Raw genomic sequence first — 19,745 nt, forward strand, 5'->3', positions numbered from 1 at the left:
AATGGGCATATTAGCCGTTAGCGTTTTTGGGGTAAGGGGGCGGGATTCAAATGAGAGGTATTTGGGAGTAAATTACGAATGAGACATTACAATTTGCGTTCAACTCTAGGTCATATTTACCGGCCATGGCAATATGGGGCTCAAATTAGAGGGATTTGGGAGTGGAGCACGAATTTGATATTCATTTTTGATACAAAATGTCTGAGGTACCATTCAAATGAGAGGTATTTGGGAGTAAATTGCGAATGAGACATTACAATTTGCGTTCAACTCTAAGTCATATTTACCGGCCATGGCAATATGGAGCTCACATTAGAGGGATTTGTGAGTGGAGCACGAATTTGATATTCATTTTTGATTCAAAATGTCTGAGGTACCATCCCTCTCCTAAAAAACACTTATCATTACCCTAATTTTCGAAAACACTAGATCTCGGAGAACGTAATGCGATTCGTTCGATTTTTTTTTCACTCTTACAGTCTAAACAAAACATGGTTTCTATTGTTGGGGTCGGGTGCCTCGAGGGCCGCCCAAAACCCTCCAAATTTGTATATAGACCAATCACGACAATTTAGAACTCAAATGAAAGGTGCTTGAGAGAAAAAAAAGAAATTGATATCCAATTGAAGAGCCACGTGTTCGGGGAACTGCCCCACCCGAAAATACCTCCCTCTTATATATAAACTATTTGATGTGGAAATTGATTGTGTTTTCGAACCATTGATACTCATTTTCGAGACAAAGACCTGGGGGCCACCCCACCCTCAAACAGAACTCATTTACCGATCATGCCATTATGGGGCTCATATAAAATGTATTTGAAAGTAGAACACGAATCTTATATTTTCTTTAAGGGCCAAGTGTCTAGCTGGCTACCCCACCTCCGAAACACCCCCTAAACCGGATAAATTTGCCAGTAGTGAAAAAAAGGACTCAAAAGAAAGACATTTGGGAGTAGAGTAAAAATTTTTCTTAATTTAAACTTCTCTCACATCAATGAGTGCTTTTCGATTTGTGCTTAAATTCAATGATAAAGGTCCCTTATCATTTTTTTGTAGCCGAGTCCGAACAGCGTGCCGCAGTGCGACACCTCTTTAGAGAAAATGTTGTACATGGCCATTCATGGCATGGTATCACGCAAATATTGACAGTATTAAGAGGCAATAACTACCGGTATAAATTTGGTCGGTTGATCTCGCCAGGATTCGAACGCAGGCGATCAGCGTCATTGGCGGACATAGGCTACAATGGCACAAGTTCGATAAACACATACAGGGCGAAGCGACTTCACCCTTAAAAGATATGGGAAAGTTAAAGACAGAGAAGCAGAGTGGGCCCGGTTCGGTTAGTACCCTATATCGGAAGATCGGGAGGTCGGTCTATAGGTAGGCTATCTTCAAAATGTCCAATCTGGACCACACTTCACAAAAATGGGTGAAATCGGATGAAAAATTACCAATTTATTGCCTATATAGCGGCTATATATATAACTAAGTGCCGATTTTATGAGGTCAGGTTTATATATGTCCGTAGCCATGTCCGTCCGTCTGTCCGTCCGTCTGTCGAAAGCACGCTAACTTTTGAAGGAGTAGAGCTAGCCGCTTGAAATTTTGCACAAATACTTATTATTTGTGGAGATCGGTTGGTATTGTAAATGGGCCAAATCGGTCCATAATCTGATATAGCTGCCATATAAACCGATCCTGGGTCTTGACTTCTTGAGCCTCTAGAGGGCGCAATTCTTATCCGATTTGACTGAAGCCTCTAGAGGGCGCAATTCTCTTCCGATTTGACTGAAATTTTGCACAATGTGTTTTCTTATCACTTCCAACAACTGTGCAAAGTATGGTCCTAATCGGTCCATAACCGGATATAGCTGCCATATAAACCGATCTTGGGTCTTGACTTCTTGGGCCTCTAGAGGGCGCAATTCTTATCCGATTTGGCACAAATTTTGTACAACGGCTTCTCCCATGGCCTTCAATATACGTATGCAATATGGTCAGAATCGATCTATAGCTTGATACAGCTCCCATATAAACCGATCTCTCGATTTCGCTTCTTGAGCCCCGAATCGGACTATAACTTGATATAGCTGCCATTCCATCCTTATTAATTATACTTAGTATGCCTAAAAACTGATACTGCCCAAAGAACTCGACAGATGCGACCATGGTGGAGGGTATATAAGATTCGGCCCGACCGAACTTAGCACGCTTTTACTTGTTATATTTAAGATGTAATTATCAATTTTTTTTTATTTTATTCTATTTCAATATTTTTCTCAAATATTGTGGTTCGCATGTTTTTCCGAAAATATATTTACACAAATTCATATGTTCTTAAAGTTTAGAAAGAATCACATTTATAGCAACCATAAACAAAACAAGGAACAATGAAATGTTAGTATTTGTCATAGCACTTGCCCTTGCAAACTTCGGCAAGGTACCATTATTCTCGGCCACTTTTTCCAAAATCCATTGCTTATGATAGGCCACATCGGTGTATACACCTGGTCTTAAAGGCAAAGCGCAGCCAGTGCCCCATGAAACAATGCCAGCCTGAAGGCCTTCACATACCAAAGGACCACCAGAATCACCTTGACAGGCATCACGCTCGCCCTCCATATAGCCGGCGCACAGCATATTCTCATGTATGGAGGTGGAGTAATTAGATTTAGTGCGACACTCATCATAACTTATATAGGGCACATCTACAGTCATTAAATAGTCGGAGAGATAGCCCTAACAAAGAAAAAAAAATATATTATTCAAAAGACTAAATTGGTAAAAAAGAAATTATGCTTACTTCTTCTGTCTTACCCCATCCGGTAACTTGACACAATGTCCCCTCTTTTAGTGGTCCTTCATTGAGCACAATCGGTTCAATTGTTGAATGGTTGGCAGGCACTGTGTCGTTGAGCATGAGCAACACCAAATCATTGTCAAATGTGGTCACATTGAAGGGATCACGGTACTTCACAATTTTTGTAACATCCAATACCAGAGTGTTGTTATCCTTTTCAAAACGGTTCAAATTACCCATGACCACAATAAAATCAGACGCTGGCAAATAAGTGCCATTGTATGCAAATTGACTATAAAAAGAAAAAAAAAGGAAATTAAGACATTGGACATGACTCAAATTTGACCAAATATGCTATTTTCAAACGATTTTGTTAAAATAAAGCAGAGGCTTTGGGATGAGTTATAAAACATTCCATACCTAAGTAAATCGGTGGAAAATTGTGGTAGATTAGGTTAGTTGGAAAAGAGGGTGCAGATATTACTCCGCCCCATGCCACTATAGACATACACCTTACACAGTAAACTGCATTTTGTGCGCTCTAAAAATTGTAGTAACTACGTCTTTATGTGTATAAATCGGTCGAAATATGTAAAGCGTGTTCCCACAAGAGGTGTTATTTTGAACCACCTGCTGGGTTGTGTAGAAAGCGTGGTCATAATGACCATTTGGCTGATTTTCTTTTTCATTAACGACAAACCTTTCTCTTTTTTACAAAATAAACATCCTATCACTTATCTCAAAAAAGGCAATTTTCCTTGAATAATATTGGTTGCCCAAAAAGTAATTGCGGATTTTTCATATAGTCGGCGTAGACAAATTTTTTCACAGCTTGTGACTCTGTAATTGCATTCTTTCTTCTGTCAGTTATCAGCTGTTACTTTTAGCTTGATTTAGAAAAAAGTGTAAAAAAAGTATATTTGATTAAAGTTCATTCTATGTTTTATTAAAAATGCATTTACTTTCTTTTAAAAAATCCGCAATTACATTTTGGGCAACCCAATAAAATAAAACCTCTTAATGGAAAACCCTATATATGTGAACTATAACCTAAGCTATATATGTAAACCACCTTTCGTCATAATCCGGTGAAAAATACATAATTTATGCCCCCATAACAGCTGTATTGAAATATGGTCCGATTTGGACCAAATTCGACACCTATATTGAGTGGTCTAATAAGTACAAGTCATTGTTTAATTTTGTAGAACAAAGTATTGGTCCTTTCGGCAGCCATATCCAAATATAGACCGATCTCAACCATAAACGACACGGATGTCGAAAAGCCTAACATAAGTCACAATGACGAATTTCAGCGAAATCGGGTTATGGGGCCAAGACCTTAAATCGAGAGATCGGTCTATATGGCAGCTAAATCCAAATCTGGGCCGATCCGAGCCAAATTGAAGAAGAATGTCAAAGGGCCTAACACAACTAACTGTCCCAAATATTGGCGACATCGGACAATAAATGCGCCTTTTATGAACCCAAAACCCTAAATCGAGGAATCGGTCTATATGGCAGCTATATCCAAATCTGGACCGATCTAGGCCAAATTGCAAAAAGATGTCAAGTGGCCTTACGCAACTCACTGTCCAAAACTTGGACAGTAAATACGCCTTTTATAGGCGCCTTAAATCGAGAGATCAGTCTATATGGCAGGTATATCCAAATCTGGACCGATCGCATCCAAATTGAAGATGAATGTCGAATGGTCTAACACAACTCACTGACAAAAATTTCAGCAAAATCGGATAATAAATGTGGCTTTTATGGGCCTAAGACCCTAAATCGGCCGATCGGTTTATATGGCAGCAATATCCAAATCTGGACCGATCTGAGCCAAATTGAAGGCGGATGTCGAAGGTTCTAACACAACTCACTGTCACAAATTTCAGCAATATCGGACAATAAATGCGCCTTTTATGGGCCCAAGACCTTAAATCGAGAGATCGGTCTATATGGCAGCTATATTCAAATCTGGACCGATTTGGGCCAAATTGAAGAAGGATGACGAAGGGCCTAACATAACTCACTGTACCACATTTCAGCAAAATCGGATAATAAATGTGGCTTTAATGAGCCTAAGACCCTAAATCGGCGAATCGGTCTATATGACAGCTATATCGAAATCCGGGCCGATCTAGGCCAAATTGAAGAAGAATGTCGAAGGCCCCAAGATTTTATTGTTCCAAATTTCGGCAACATCGGACAATAAATGCGCCTTTTATGGCCTCAAAACCTGAAATCGAAAGATCGGTCTATATGACAGCTATATCCAAATCTGGACCGATCTGACTGATTTAGCCGTACTTGGCATAGTTGTTGGAAATCATAACAGAACACTACATGCAAAATTTCAGCCAAATCGGGCAAAATGTGCGGCATACAATGGTTCAAGAAGTCAAATGGGGAGATCGGTTTATATGGGAGCTATATCGTGTTATAGACCAATTTGGACCGTACACACAGTTGTTGAAAGTCATAACAAAACAGTATATGCAAAATTTTAGCCAAATCGGACAAAAATTGCGGCTTCCACATCAGGCAGCTATATCAGGTTATAGACCGATTTAGATCGCAGTTTTCGCAGTTGTTGGAAGTCATAGTAAAATGCGACGTGCAAAATTTCAGCCAAATTGGACAAAAATTGCGGCTTATAGGGGATAAAAAAGTCAAATCGTGAGATCGGTTTATATGGAAGCTACTAGCCGAACTGGGTTCGCTCCGCTGCCTTCTTTAACACTCTAATATCGTTTTAGGGTTGGGACACTTCGCCCTGAATTTGGATATCGGATTCGTGCCATTGTAGCCTATGCCTGCCATTGACGCTGAATCCTGCCGAGAACATCGGACAAAATTTAATGCTGTAGACATTTGCGAGGTACCATGCCATGCATGGTCATATAAAAAATTTTCCCCAAAGAGGTATCGCATTGCGGTATGCCGTTGGGACTTGTCTATAAAAAATGTCCCTTATCATTGATAAACTCAACTTAAATCGTCCGTCCGTCTGTCTGTCGAAAGCACGGTAACTTCCAAAGGAGTAAAGCTAGCCGCTTGAAATTTGGCACAAATACTTCTTCTCTGACCTACACTAGTCAGTTGGTATTGTAAATGGGCCATATCGGTCAATGTTTTGATATAGCTGCCATATAAACCGATCTTGGGTCTTGACTTCTTGAGCCTCTAGAGTGCGTAATTCTTATCCGATTGGAATGAAATTTTGCACGACATGTTTTGTTATGATATCCAACAACTGTGCCAAGTATGGTTCAAATCGGTCCATAACCTGATATAGCTGTCATATAAACCGATCTGGGAGTTCTTGAGCCTCTAGAGGTCGCAATTATTATCCGATTTGCCTGAAATTATGTACTACGGATCCTCTCATGACCATCAACATACGTGTTTATTATGATCTGAATCGGTCTATAGCCCGATACAGCTCCCATATAAATCGATCTCTCTATTTTACTTCTTAAGCCCCCAAAGGGCGCAATTCTTATTCGAATTGGCTGACATTTTACACAGGTCTCCAACATATAATTTATTTGTGGTCCAAACCGGACCATATCTTGATATCGCTCTAATAGCAGAGCAAATCTTTTCTTTTATCCTGTTTTGCCTAAGAAGAGATACCGGGAAAGAACTCGACAAATGCGATCCATGGTGGAGGGTATATAAGATTCGGCCCGGCCGAACTTAGCACGCTTTTACTTGTTTATTCTCTTAACTTATTTAATTTTAATTTTCTTAATTTTTATTTTATTTTACCTTTTTTTGTCTATCTTTATTTTATTTTACTTTATTTTTATTTTTTTTTACTTTTTTGCTTTATTTTATTATTTGCAGCCTCCATTTAAGGCTAAATTTACCCCTTCTTGCCTAAAACTAAAACTTCTACTCACTCTATAAAACAGTGGCCAGCAGACAGAACCACATTTTCGGATATCAAAGAAGCACCACAAAGATGACCTGTACCATAGAAGATGTCATCTTTATAGCGACTTCTAACCGAAACCTGATGTTTGGTGGCCTTTAAAGTAGCCTCAGTGCCATTTATTATACGAGGGCCCTGTTCGTTGAAAAATCTCAACATATCTGTAGGTGCAGAAGCACATGCTGCAAAGAAAAACTCGAAATCAATACTATAGTCCCCCAATGATAAACGCCTCCAACTCACCCGAATAACTTATGGTAGCTACAGCAATGGTTAGACCTAAAATCCACGATAATTTATTAAGACCCATTGTGGACAACCTGCCACTTAAACGTTTCGAACACAAATGATTGTCAAGGGCTTTTTGCTATTCGACATTGTCAACATTATGTTTAGTTTTAAATTTTCTAATACATGACTAAAAGAATATGATATAAGAACATTTCCACTTCTTACAATAAATAACAATAGAATATCAATTAAATACTCAAAGATAATCAGTACGCGCATGCTTTGTTGTGACTTTTTTCTGTGTCACAATCCGCTAACACCCATGGCTTAATCTTATCTTAAAACATATGTGATTGCTGCAATTGGCAGACATCAGATTTTTCCAATTAAATATTTATGAGTCAATATAACAGGTATATACAAATGTTGGTACTTTTACATATCTGAGAATGAAATATTGGCCCTATCAAGGTCTAGGTAAGCTCTATCTATTTAGGCAAAAAAAAGGGTCAATGTTTAACGTCGAAATACACAAATGCGAGTTTTAAACATTTTCTTACTTATCTTTATTTTGATGCAGGGTAATGACTAATCAATTAAAAATAAATAAAACCAAAAAAATTAAATGTGTTAAGTTTAGTCGGAGCGAACCTCTACAACGCGAAATGTTACAACAGAATACGATTGTTTCTAAAAGTATCCCGACTTTTAACTAAAGAGAGTTACGTTTATATTGATTTTTTTCAAATTCTTATTTTATTTTATTTTAATTTTTGTATTTTATTTTATTATTTTTTTTTTTATACCCACCACCGAAGGATGGGGGTATATTCATTTTGTCATTCCGTTTGCAACACATCGAAATATCCATTTCCGACCCTATAAAGTATATATATTCTTGATCAATGTAAAAATCTAAGACGATCTAGACATGTCCGTCCGTCTGTCCGTCTGTCTGTTGAAATCACGCTAGTCTTTAAAAATTGAGATATTGAGCTGAAATTTTGCACAGATTCTTTTTTTGTCCATAAGCAGGTTAAGTTCGAAGATGGGCTATATCGGACTATATCTTGATATAGCCCCCATATAGACCGATCCGCCGATTTAGGGTCTAAGGCCCATAAAAGCCACATTTATTATCCGATTTTGCAGAAATTTGGGACAGTGAGTTGCGTTGGACCCTTCGACATCCTTCGTCAATTTGGTCCAGATCGGTCAAAATTTGGATATAGCTGCCATATAGACCGATCTGCCGATTTAGGGTCTTAGGCCCATAAAAGCCACATTTATTATCCGATTTTGCTGAAATTTGGCACAGTGAGTTGTGTTAGGCCCTTCAAGATTCTTCGCCAATTTGGCCCAGATCGTTCCAGATTTGGATATAGCTGCCATATAGACCGATCCTCAGATTTAGGGTCTTAGGCCCATAAAAGCCACATTTTATATCCGATTTGGATGAAATTTCGTACAGTGAGTTGTGTTAGGCCCTTCAACATTCTTCATCAATTTGGCCCAGATCGGTCAAGATTTGGATGTAGCTGCCATATAGACCGATCCTCCGATTTATGGTCTTAGGCCCATAAAAGCCACATTTATTATCCGATTTTGCAGAAATTTGGGACAGTGAGTTGCGTTGAGCCCTTCGACTTCCTTCGTCAATTTGGTCCAGATCGGTCAAAATTTGGATATAGCTGCCATATAGACCGATCTGCCGATTTAGGGTCTTAGGCCCATAAAAGTCGCATTTTATATCCAATTTGGATGAAATTTCGCACAGTGAGTTGTGTTAGGCCCTTCAACATTCTTCGTCAATTTGGCCCAGATCGGTCCAGATTTGGATATAGCTGCCATATAGACCGATCCTCCGATTTATGGTCTTAGGCCCATAAAAGCCACATTTATTATCCGATTTTGCTGAAATTTGGGACAGTGAGTTGCGTTGAGCCCTTCGACAACCTTCGTCAATTTGGCCTAGATCGGTTCAAATTTGGATATAGCTCCCATATAGACCGATCCTCCGATTTATGGTCTTAGGCCCATAAAAGCCACATTTATTATCCGATTTTACTGAAATTGGGAACAGTGAGTTGCGTTGAGCCCTTCGACATCTTTCTTCTATTTGGCCATGATCGGTTCAGATTTGGATATAGCTGCCACATAGACCGATCTCTCGGTTAAAGTTTTGGGCCCATAAAAAGCGCATGACTTGTGTTGGGCCCTTCGATATTTGTCTTCAATTTGGCTCAGATCGGTCCAGATTTGGATGTAGCTGCCATATAGACCGATCCTCCGATTTATGGTCTTAGGCCCATAAAAGCCACATTTATTATCCGATTTTGCTGAAATTTGGGACAGTGAGTTGCGTTAAGCCTTTCGACTTTCTTCGTCAATTTGGTCCAGATCGGTCCAAATTTGGATATAGCTGCCATATAGACCGATCTGCCGATTTAGGGTCTTAGGCCCATAAAAGCCACATTTATTATCCGATTTTGCTGAAATTTGGCACAGTGAGTTGTGTTAGGCCTTTCAAGATTCTTCGCCAATTTGGCCCAGATCGTTCCAGATTTGGATATAGCTGCCATATAGACCGATCCTCAGATTTAGGGTCTTAGGCCCATAAAAGCCGCATTCTATATCCAATTTGGATGAAATTTCGCACAGTGAGTTGTGTTAGGCCCTTCAACATTCTTCGTCAATTTGGCCCAGATCGGTCCAGATTTGGATATAGCTGCCATATAGACCGATCCTCCGATTTATGGTCTTATGCCCATAAAAGCCACATTTATTATCCGATTTTGCTGAAATTTGGGAGAGTGAGTTGCGTTGAGCCCTTCGACATCCTTCGTAAATTTGGCCTAGATCGGTTCAAATTTGGATATAGCTGCCATATAGACCGATCCTCCGATTTATGGTCTTAGGCCCATAAAAGCCACATTTATTATCCGATTTTACTGAAATTGGGGACAGTGAGTTGCGTTGAGCCCTTCGACATTCTTCGTCAATTTGGCCCAGATCGGTCCAATTTGGATGAAATTTCGCACAGTGAGTTGTGTTAGGCCCTTCAACATTCTTCGTCAATTTGGCCCAGATCGGTCCAAATTTGGATATAGCTGCCATATAGACCGATCCTCCGATTTATGGTCTTAGGCCCATATAAGCCACATTTATTATCCGATTTTGCTGAAATTTGGGACAGTGATTTGCCTTAGGCCCTTCGACATCTTTCTTCTATTTGGCCATGATCGGTTCAGATTTGGATATAGCTGCCACATAGACCGATCTCTCGATTAAAGTTTTGGGCCCATAAAAAGCGCATGACTTGTGTTGGGCCCTTCGATGACTTGTGTTGGGCCCTTCGATATTTGTCTTCAATTTGGCTCAGATCGGTCCAGATTTGGATATAGCTGTCATATAGACCGATCTCTCGGTTGAACAATGACTTGTACTTATAAGCATTTGGTCTAAATCGGATGATATCTATAGAGCTGCTATGGGGCATAAGGTATGCATTTTTCACTGGATTTTGACTAAATGTGGTTCACATATATACCCGAGGTGGTGGGTATCCAAAGTTCGGCCCGGCCGAACTTAACGCCTTCTTACTTGTTTTATTTTATTTTATTGGTTGCCCAAAAAGTAATTGCGGATTTTTCATATAATCGGCGTTGAAAAATTTTTTCAACGGCTTGTGACTCTGTAATTGCATTCTTTCTTCTGTCAGTTATCAGCTGTTACTTTTAGCTTGCTTTAGAAAAAAAGTGCGCGAAATTTTATTTACATTTCTTTGTTTGGCGTCAATTTTAATATGGAGCCCACAAAGGAGCATTTTCGTCATATTTTTCTTTATTATTTCCGTAAAGGAAAAAACGCGAGCAGGTTGCTAAAAAGTTACGAGATGTGTATGGTGATAAAGCCTTAAAAGAAAGGCAGTGTCAAAATTGGTTTCGCAAATTCCGTTCTGGAGATTTTTCACTTAAAGATGAGCCACGTTCAGGTCGGCCAAATTATGTTGATGATGACCAAATCAAAGCATTAATCGAATTGGATCGTCATGTAACTGAGCGTGAGATAGGAGAGAAGTTAAATATACCAAAATCAACCGTTCATTACCACATAAAAATCTTGGACTGGTGAAAAAGCTTGATATTTTGGTACCACATGTATTGAAAGAAATTCATTTAACAAACCGAATCAACGCTTTTGATATGCACCTTAAACGCAATGAATTCGATCCGTTTTTAAAACGAATCATAACTGGAGATGAAAAATGGATTGTTTACAACAACGTTAGTCGAAAACGATCATCGTCCAAGCATGGTGGACCAGCTCAAACCACTTCAAAGGCTGATATCCACTAAAAGAAGGTTATGCTGTCTGTTTGGTGGGATTGGAAGGGTGTGGTATATCTTGAGCTGCTTCCAAGGAACCAAACGATTAATTCGGATGTTTACTGTCAACAATTGGACAAATTGAATACAGCCATCAAGGAGAAGCGACCAGAATTGGTCAATCGTAAAGGTGTCATATTCCACCAGGACAACGCTTGACCGCACACATCTTTGGTCACACGCCAAAAACTGAGTGAGCTTGGCTGGGAACTTTTGATGCATCCACCATATAGCCCTAACCTTGCACCATCAGACTACCATTTATTTCGATCTTTGCAGAACTCCTTAAATGGTAAAACTTTCGGCAATGATGAGGCTATAAAATCGCACTTGGTTCAGTTTTTTGCAGATAAAGGCCAGAAGTTCAATGAGCGTGGAATACTAAATTTGCCAGGAAGATGGCAAAAGGTTATCGAACAAAATGGCAATTATATATTTGATTAAAGTCCATTCTAAGTTTTATTAAAAATGCATTTACTTTCTTTTAAAAAATCCGCAATTACTTTTTGGGCAACCAATATTTTATTTACCATTAAACATATGGCATGCCAATGGGAAACCCCCTCTCATCGACTATAGTTAGACACACTTTTGGACGAAATGTTGGGGTAACTAAAAAGCCTAAATATAGAAATCAAGTTTTAAACGAAATACGTGGACTTCTCTTCTCTACTCTTGGGAGTAATCAAAAAACAGAACGAGCAGGAAATACTAAGGCTACTTAACACATATCACATAAAAATTCAATTTACATTGAAAAGAGAAGTAGATGGCGAAATACCATTCTTGGATATGAAGATTATAAGACAGGAGAACAAAATAGTTACAGATTGATACACTGATACACGGCTTCTAGACGAATGATGAACAACTAAATTTATCAACAAAGTTGTAGACCATAGTGACGAGCAATACATTATACGCAATATAGAAAAAATAGAAACCATATCAAAATTAAACAATTTTCCACCTTCACTTATAAAGACTCGAATTCAGAATGCAATTCACCCCAAAAAATACAGATATGAAAAATAATCGGAAAATACTTATTTTCACAGTGTAGCATATATTCCCAAATTAATAGAGAACAAGTTAAAAGGCGTTGGATACCCACCACCTCGGGTATATATGTAAACAACCTTTTGTCATAATCGGGTGAAAAATGTCATAATTTATGCCCCCATAGCAGCTTTATCGAAATACTGTCCGATTTGGACGGATATTGAGAGGTCTAATATGTACTAGTCATTCTTCAATTTTGTAGATCAAAATATTGGTCTCTTTGGTAGAAATATCCAAATATAGACCGTTCAGAACTGTATACGACACGGATGTCGAATAGTGTAACATAAATCACTGTCCCAAATTTCAGCGAAATTGGATTATGAATGTGCCTTTTATGGGGCCAAGACTTTAAATTGAGAAATCGGTCTATATGACAGCTATATCCAAATATGAATTGATCTGGGCCAAATTAAAGAGGGCTATCGAGAGGCCTTATACAACTCACTGTCCCAAATTTCGGAGAGTCCAAAACCTTAAATCGAGAGATCGGTCAATGTGACAACTATATCCAAATATGAACCGATGAACAATCCATTGTCCCAAATTTGGCGACATCGGACAATAAATGTGCCTTTTATGGGCCCAAATCCTTAAATCGAGAGATCGGTCAATATGGCAGCTATATCCAAATCTGGACCGATCTGGACCAAAGCAGTCAAACTCCAACGAATTGACGTGCATTGGCAAAGACGGGGAAAATGCAATATGTGTTATGTGGGCACCACTCGACGAAAACTGAAGATACTAATGGTAGAACAAGAAGCAGACACCAAGAAAGGCAGAGAAAGCACAGCTCTATCACAACACATTAAAGAGACGGGACACAAGATTGACTTTGAAGCTGTCAGAATTCTTGGCAGAGAAAGGAATGAAAATAAGAGGAATACTCTTGAAAGTTAACGTATACTACAGAGGATAGAGACGTCGATGAACACGAAAGAGGACAAAGATAATGCAAAGCTACAGAATTCCGTTGCAATAGTTTAAAGGATAAAACACAATTCTATGATATTAGTTCTTATTTTTTCGCTGCAATATTTTACATTTTATTAATTTTTTGTTACCCTCCACCATACTAATTTCGTCATTCTGTTTTTAACCCCTCGAAATGTGCGTTTAAAACCCCTTAAAGAATATATATTCTTGATCGACATGACATTTTAAGTCGATCTAGTCGTGTCCGTCCGTCTGTCTGTCGAAAGCATGCTAACTTTCGAATGAGTAAAGCTAGCTTGAAATTTTGCACAAATACTTTTTATTATTGTAGGTCGGTTGGAATTGTAAATGTGCTAAATCGGTCTATGTTTTTATATATAGCTGCCATAAAAACCGATATGGGGTCTTGACTTCTTGTGCCTCTAGAGGGCTCAATTCTCGTCCGATTTGACTGAAATTTAGCATGAGGTGTTTTGTTATGACTTCTAACAACTGTGCTTATTTTATTTTCTTTTTTCTCTAATTTTATTACATGTGTATATGTTGTTATACCCACCACCTAAGGATGGGGGTATATTCATTTTATCATTCCGTTTGCAACGCATAGAAATATCTATTTTCGACCCTATAAAGTATGTATTGTGTTGCCCAAAAAGTAATTGCGGATTTTTCATATAGTCGGCGTTGACAAATTTTTTTCACAGCTTGTGACTCTGTAATTACATTCTTTTTTCTGTCAGTTATCAGCTGTTACTTTTAGCTTGCTTTAGAAAAAAAGTGAAAAAAGTATATTTGATTAAAGTTCATTCTAAGTTTTATTAAAAATGCATTTACTTTCTTTTAAAAAATCCGCAATTACTTTTTGGGCAACCCAATATAATCTTGATCAGCGTAAAAATCTAAGACGATCTAGTAATGTCCGTCCGTCTGTCTGTTAAATTCACGCTACAGTCTTTAAAAATGGAGATATTGAGCTGAAACTTTGCACGATTCTTTTTTTGTTCATAAGCAGGTAAAGTTCGAAGATGGGCTATATCGGACTATATCTTGATACAGCCCCCATATAGACCGATCCGCCGATTTAAGGTCTTAGGTCCATAAAAAGCACATTTATTATCCGATTTTGTTGAAAATTTGGGACAGTAAGTTGTGTTAGGCCAGTCGACAACCTTCTCCAATTTGATCCAGATCGGTTCAGATTTGGATATAGCTGCCATATAGACCAACCTATCGATTTAAGGTTTTGGGCTCATAAAAGGCACATTTATTTTCCGATGTCGCCGAAATTTGGGACAGTGAGTTGTGTGGGGCCCCTCGACATCTTTCCGCAATATGGCCCAGATCGGTCCAGATATGGATATAGCTGCCATATACACCGATCTCTCGATTTAAGGTCTTGGGCCCATAATTGGCGCATTTATTGTCCGATTTCGCCGAAATTTGGAAGAGTGAGTTGCGTTAGGCCCTTCAACATTCTTCTTCAAATTGGCTCAGATCGGTTCAGATTTAAATACAGCTGCCATATAGACCGATCTCTCGATATAAGGTTTTGAGCCCATAAAAGGTGCATTTATAGTCCCAATTCGCCAAAATTTGGAACAGTGAGTTTCGTTAGGTTCTTCGACCACATTCTGCAATTTGGCCCAGATCGGTCCAGATTTTAATATAGCTGCCATTGATTTAAGGTTTTTTGTCCACAAAAGGCACATTTATTGTCCGATTTCGCCGACATTTGGGACAGTGCGTTGTGTTAGGCCCTTCGTCCGCCCTCTTCAATTTGGCCCAGATCGGTCCAGATTTTGATATAGCTACCATATAGACCGATCTCTCGATTTAAGGTCTTGGGCCCATAAAAGGCACATTTATAATTCGATTTCGCTTAAATTTTACACACTGACTTATGTTAGGCCTTTCGACATCCGTGTAGTATATGGTTCAGATTGGCCTATATTTGGCTGTGGCTACCAAAAAGACCAATATTTTGTTTTACAAAATTGAACAATGACTTCTACTTGTTGGACCTCTCAATATCCGTGTCGAATTTGGTCCAAATCGGACCATATTTCGATAAAGCTGCTATGGGGGGCATAAATTATGCATTGTTCACAGGATCATGACAAAAGGTGGTTCACATATATACCCGAGGTGGTGGGTATCCAAAGTTCCGCCCGACCAAACTTAACGCCTTTTTACTTGTTTAATATTTTTTTTAGAAATTTTATTGGAAGAGATAATTTTAATTTGTAAAATAATACTGTAAAGAAGCTAACTGATCCATTCATTGGTATACATTTCGTAATGTGGCTGAGCTAACTCGCATTTTTTGTTATTGCTCTACTAATGTGCACATGACTGGCATGGGGGCTTTTGTATCTTAATTTAAACTAAAAAGGTTATGGAAAGTAAACATTCTGTGGTGATTATAAACATCCATTGAGACACTCATTTACATATGTGTTCTATTTTTTCTTCTTACATCCCCTTCAAAATTAAACAGCAGCCTGCTATTACAGCAGTAGTACCACTACTCAGAAATTGCGGTACTACTGCTGTATTAGCAGAACTACTGCAACAAAAGCAGCACAATATAAACTACTAATATTCAGCAGACAGTGTTTGCTATTTTCAGCCAAATTTGTTCTATGAGTGTTGCTGCCGTATAGACCGATCTGCCGATTAAGGATCTTTAGCCCATAAAAGCTGCATTTATTACCCGATTTCGGTCTCTGGGGGATGGGCTATGTTCCCTCTAGAAAAGTTTTATTTTATTTATTTTGTTTTTTTATTTTATTTTCTTTTTTCTTTAATTTTATTGCATATGTATATATTTTTTCTTTATTTATTTTATATTATTTAATTTTTTCATTTTTTTGTTTGAACTCATTTCACAGGAGTAGAGTAGGTATTAAAACCGATGAGAATTTTTGTGTTTCTGCTTATAGGTAAAGGGTGATTTTTTAACTATTATCTTTTTGGCAACACTGGCTTATACAGCTCATGCACGTTTCGTGTTTTGTTTCACTGTCAAACATCTTGGTCTGTAATTAAACCATGAATCGTCTTACAAACGAACAACACTTGTACTCTGTTAAGAAAATTCTTCGCGCGCTTCTTCCATGGCTTGTGGGTACGTAAATAAGCAGAATTGTCGATTTTGGAGTGAAGATCAGCGAGAAGCATTACAAGAGCTACCAATGCATCCAAAAAAAGTCACAGTTTGGTGCGGTTTATGGGCTGGTGGCATCATTGGACCGTACTTCTTCAAAGTTGGTGCGAATCGTAACGCAACTGTGAATTGTGAGCGCTATCGTGAGAAGATACGCCACTTTTTTTCTAAAATACAAGAGCTCTACTCGCATGATATGTGGTGTCAACAAGACGGTGCCACAGAGCTCGCGTAACAATGGACTTATTGAGAGGCGAGTTCGATGAACTATATACAGACAAGCCCACTTCAACTGACGCATTGGAAGACCACATTGAAGCATTTATTCGTGAGATACAGGCCGAAATGATGGAAAGAGTATCCCTAAATTGGTCAACATTGGCATGATATAGTCTTCAAACATTAAATTATATGGACCGTACTAAGATTCAAATAAAGATTTCATACATTTTCTGAATGTTTAGAGATGGGTTTCTACCGGATAAATACCCAACCCGGTAGGGAGATCGGTCTATATGGCAAAAAATGGTCCGATCTGAATGATATTTAACAAAAAGGTTTACCGAAACTCGCTGTGCAAAATTTCATCGAAATAGGATGAAAAATGCTCCTTTTATAGACTCTTTACAAAATATCGGGGGATCGATATACAAATATTGTCCGATCTGAACCACATTTGACAGGAATGGGAAGGGGTCTACCAGAACACACTGTGCCAAATCATCGAATTCGGGTAATAAATGGATCTTTTATGGCCTCAAACCCCTATATCTGGAGATCGGGTGGTCGGTCTAAGGGCAGCTACGCCCAAATATAGTCCGATCAAAACCGAACTTTTTGTGAAAAACTTTGCTATAGCTCTTAAAAAAATCACTCTTTATATGTGGTTCAAAGTACTTCAACAATGTGATCCATACAGCTACTTATCTGCATAACAAGTAAAATTTTCTCCATCTAACCTTAGTCGTTTTACTTACTCTATAACACAATGGGCAGCACATAGAACCACATTTTCGGATATCAAAGAACCACCACAAATATGGCCAGTACCATAGAAGTAGCCATCATTTAAACGACGTCTTACAGAAACTTGATGTTTGGTGGCATTTAATGTAGCCTCTGTGCCATTGATGATGCGAGGACCCTGTTCGTTGAAAAATCTTAACACATCCCCCGAAGCGCTTACTGCAATACACAGATGAAAAAAAGACTCTAAATTAGTAACCAAGTCCTCTAATAGCAAAAGTCCTCTAACTCACCTGAATGACGACTTATCGCAGCTATGGCAATGGTCAAACCCAAAAACAATGATAATTTATCAAAGCCCATTATGCACTACCTTTCACTTAAACGCTTCAAACGCAAATGATTGGCAAGAGCTTCTCTTCCAAAGAAGAACTAAAAATTTTTAATTTATAACCTTTCCCATAATAAATAATAATAGAATTCCCATTTAATGCTCAGAGATAATCGATGTCAGTAAAGAGATACCCGCATGCTTTTGGAGGGATTTTTTTCGCCACGAGTCATTAACATCTATGGCTTAATCTTATCTTAAAACAAATGTGATTGCAGCAATTGGCTGACAGCGAAATTCTTTGATTTTTCCACCTGAATATTTATAACCCTTTACTGCGTCAATATAACAATTATTTACTAATGGTGTTACGTTTATATTTCCGAGAATGTAATACTGGCCCTTACAAGGTCTAGGCAAGTTTTATCAATTTAGGCTATAACTTTTTCAGATACCAAGGTGAAATAGAGGTCAATTTTGAATACGTACAAAGACACAAAATCGGTTGACGTTCATTTTTTTCTTCTTATCGTTCACCGATGAGATATTAACACCCAAATTAAAATTTTTTTAAACCATTTTCTTACTCATCAATGTATTTATACAAGTTAAATGACTACGATTAAATCAATTCAAAGAAAGCGAAAAAAATTAAAAAGAAAAGGCGTTAAGTTCGGCCGGGCCGAACTTTGAATACCACCACCTGCGGTGCATATGCAAACCACATCCGTCGAAAAATCCAGAATTTATGCCTCCATAGCAGCTATATATAAATATGGTCCGATTTGGACCAAATTCGACACGGATATAAGTACAAGTCATTGTTCAATTTTGTAGAACAAAATATTGGGCCTTTTGGCAGCTATATCCAAATACAGACCAATCTAAACTGTAAACGACACGGATGTCGAAAAGCCTAACATAAGTCACTGTGTCAAATTTCAGCGAAATCGGATTATAAATGTGCCTTTTATGGGACCAAGACTTCAAATCGAGAGATCGGTCTTTATGGCTGCTATATCCAAATCTGGACCGATCTGGGCCAAATTGAAGAGGGCTGTCGAAGGGCCTAACAAAACTCACTGTCCCAAATTTCGGCGAAATCGGACAATAAATGCGCCTTTTATGGACCTAAATCCTTAATTCGAGACACCGGTCTATATGGCAGCTATATCCAAATCTGAACCGATCTGGGTCAAAGTGAAGAAGGATGTCGACTGGCCTAACACAACTCACTGTCTCAAAATTTCTGCAACATCGGAAAATAAATGCGCCTTTTATGGGCTCAAAACCTTAAATTGAGAAATCGGTCTATATTGCAGCTATATCCAAATCTGGACCGATCTGTGCCATATTGCAGAAATATATCGAGGTGCTAAACACGACTCACTGTCCCGAACTTCGGCGACATTGGATAATAAATGTGCCTTTTATGGGCACAAAACCTTAAATCGAGAGATCGGTCTATATGACGGCTATATCCAGCTCTGGACCGATCTAGGCCAAATTGATGAAGGATGTCGAAGGGCCTAACACAACTCACTGTCCCAAATTTCGGCAGTTATATCCAAATCTGAACCGATCTGAGCCAAATTGCAGAAAGTTGTCGAAGAGCCTAACGCAACTCACAGTCCCAAATTTCGGGGAAATCGGATAATAAATGCGCCTTTTATGGGACCAAGACTTCAAATCGAGAGATCGGTCTATATGGCAGCTATATCCACATCTCGACCGATCTGGGCCAAATTGAAGAGGGCTCTCGAAAGGCCTAACACAACTCACTGTCCCAAATTTCGACGAAGTCGGACAAAAAATGCGACTTTTATGGGCCTAAAACCTTAAATCAATAGATCGGTCTATATGGCAGCTATATCCAAATCTGAACCGATCTGTGCCATATTGCAGAAAGATGTC

The 19,745-nt window shown here is 38.6% G+C and overlaps 2 protein-coding genes across 2 annotated transcripts; both read right to left on the minus strand.

Moving 5' to 3' along the window:
* Positions 1-2,291: 2,291 nt before the first annotated feature.
* LOC106081588 (trypsin eta) lies at positions 2,292-17,919 on the minus strand. The gene is made up of 4 exons (XM_013243652.2): positions 17,794-17,919; positions 17,512-17,719; positions 2,809-3,097; positions 2,292-2,744 (listed from the first exon to the last, which is right to left on the minus strand). The coding sequence occupies exons 1-4, from the start codon at positions 17,861-17,863 to the stop codon at positions 2,343-2,345; spliced, it is 969 nt and encodes a 322-aa protein (XP_013099106.2). The 5' UTR covers positions 17,864-17,919; the 3' UTR covers positions 2,292-2,342.
* LOC131997361 (lectizyme-like) lies at positions 6,708-7,386 on the minus strand. The gene is made up of 2 exons (XM_059368270.1): positions 6,992-7,386; positions 6,708-6,930 (listed from the first exon to the last, which is right to left on the minus strand). Exons 1-2 carry the CDS (start codon positions 7,056-7,058, stop codon positions 6,713-6,715), a joined length of 285 nt encoding a protein of 94 aa, XP_059224253.1. The 5' UTR covers positions 7,059-7,386; the 3' UTR covers positions 6,708-6,712.
* Positions 17,920-19,745: the final 1,826 nt, after the last annotated feature.

Source organism: Stomoxys calcitrans, chromosome 4, assembly GCF_963082655.1.
Source record: "Stomoxys calcitrans chromosome 4, idStoCalc2.1, whole genome shotgun sequence".
Classification (NCBI taxonomy): Eukaryota; Metazoa; Arthropoda; class Insecta; order Diptera; family Muscidae; genus Stomoxys; species Stomoxys calcitrans.

Coding starts and splice junctions, on each gene's coding strand:
- LOC131997361 (XM_059368270.1), bottom strand. CDS start 7,058: ATGGGTCTTAATAAATTATCGTGGATTTTAGGTCTAACCATTGCTGTA. Junction 6,931..6,991: donor AGCTACCATAAGTTATTCGG/GTGAGTTGGAGG, acceptor TTTTCTTTGCAG/CATGTGCTTCTGCACCTACA.
- LOC106081588 (XM_013243652.2), bottom strand. CDS start 17,863: ATGGGCTTTGATAAATTATCATTGTTTTTGGGTTTGACCATTGCCATA. Junction 17,720..17,793: donor TGCGATAAGTCGTCATTCAG/GTGAGTTAGAGG, acceptor TGTGTATTGCAG/TAAGCGCTTCGGGGGATGTG. Junction 3,098..17,511: donor GCTGCCCATTGTGTTATAGA/GTAAGTAAAACG, acceptor TTCTTTTTATAG/TCAATTTGCATACAATGGCA.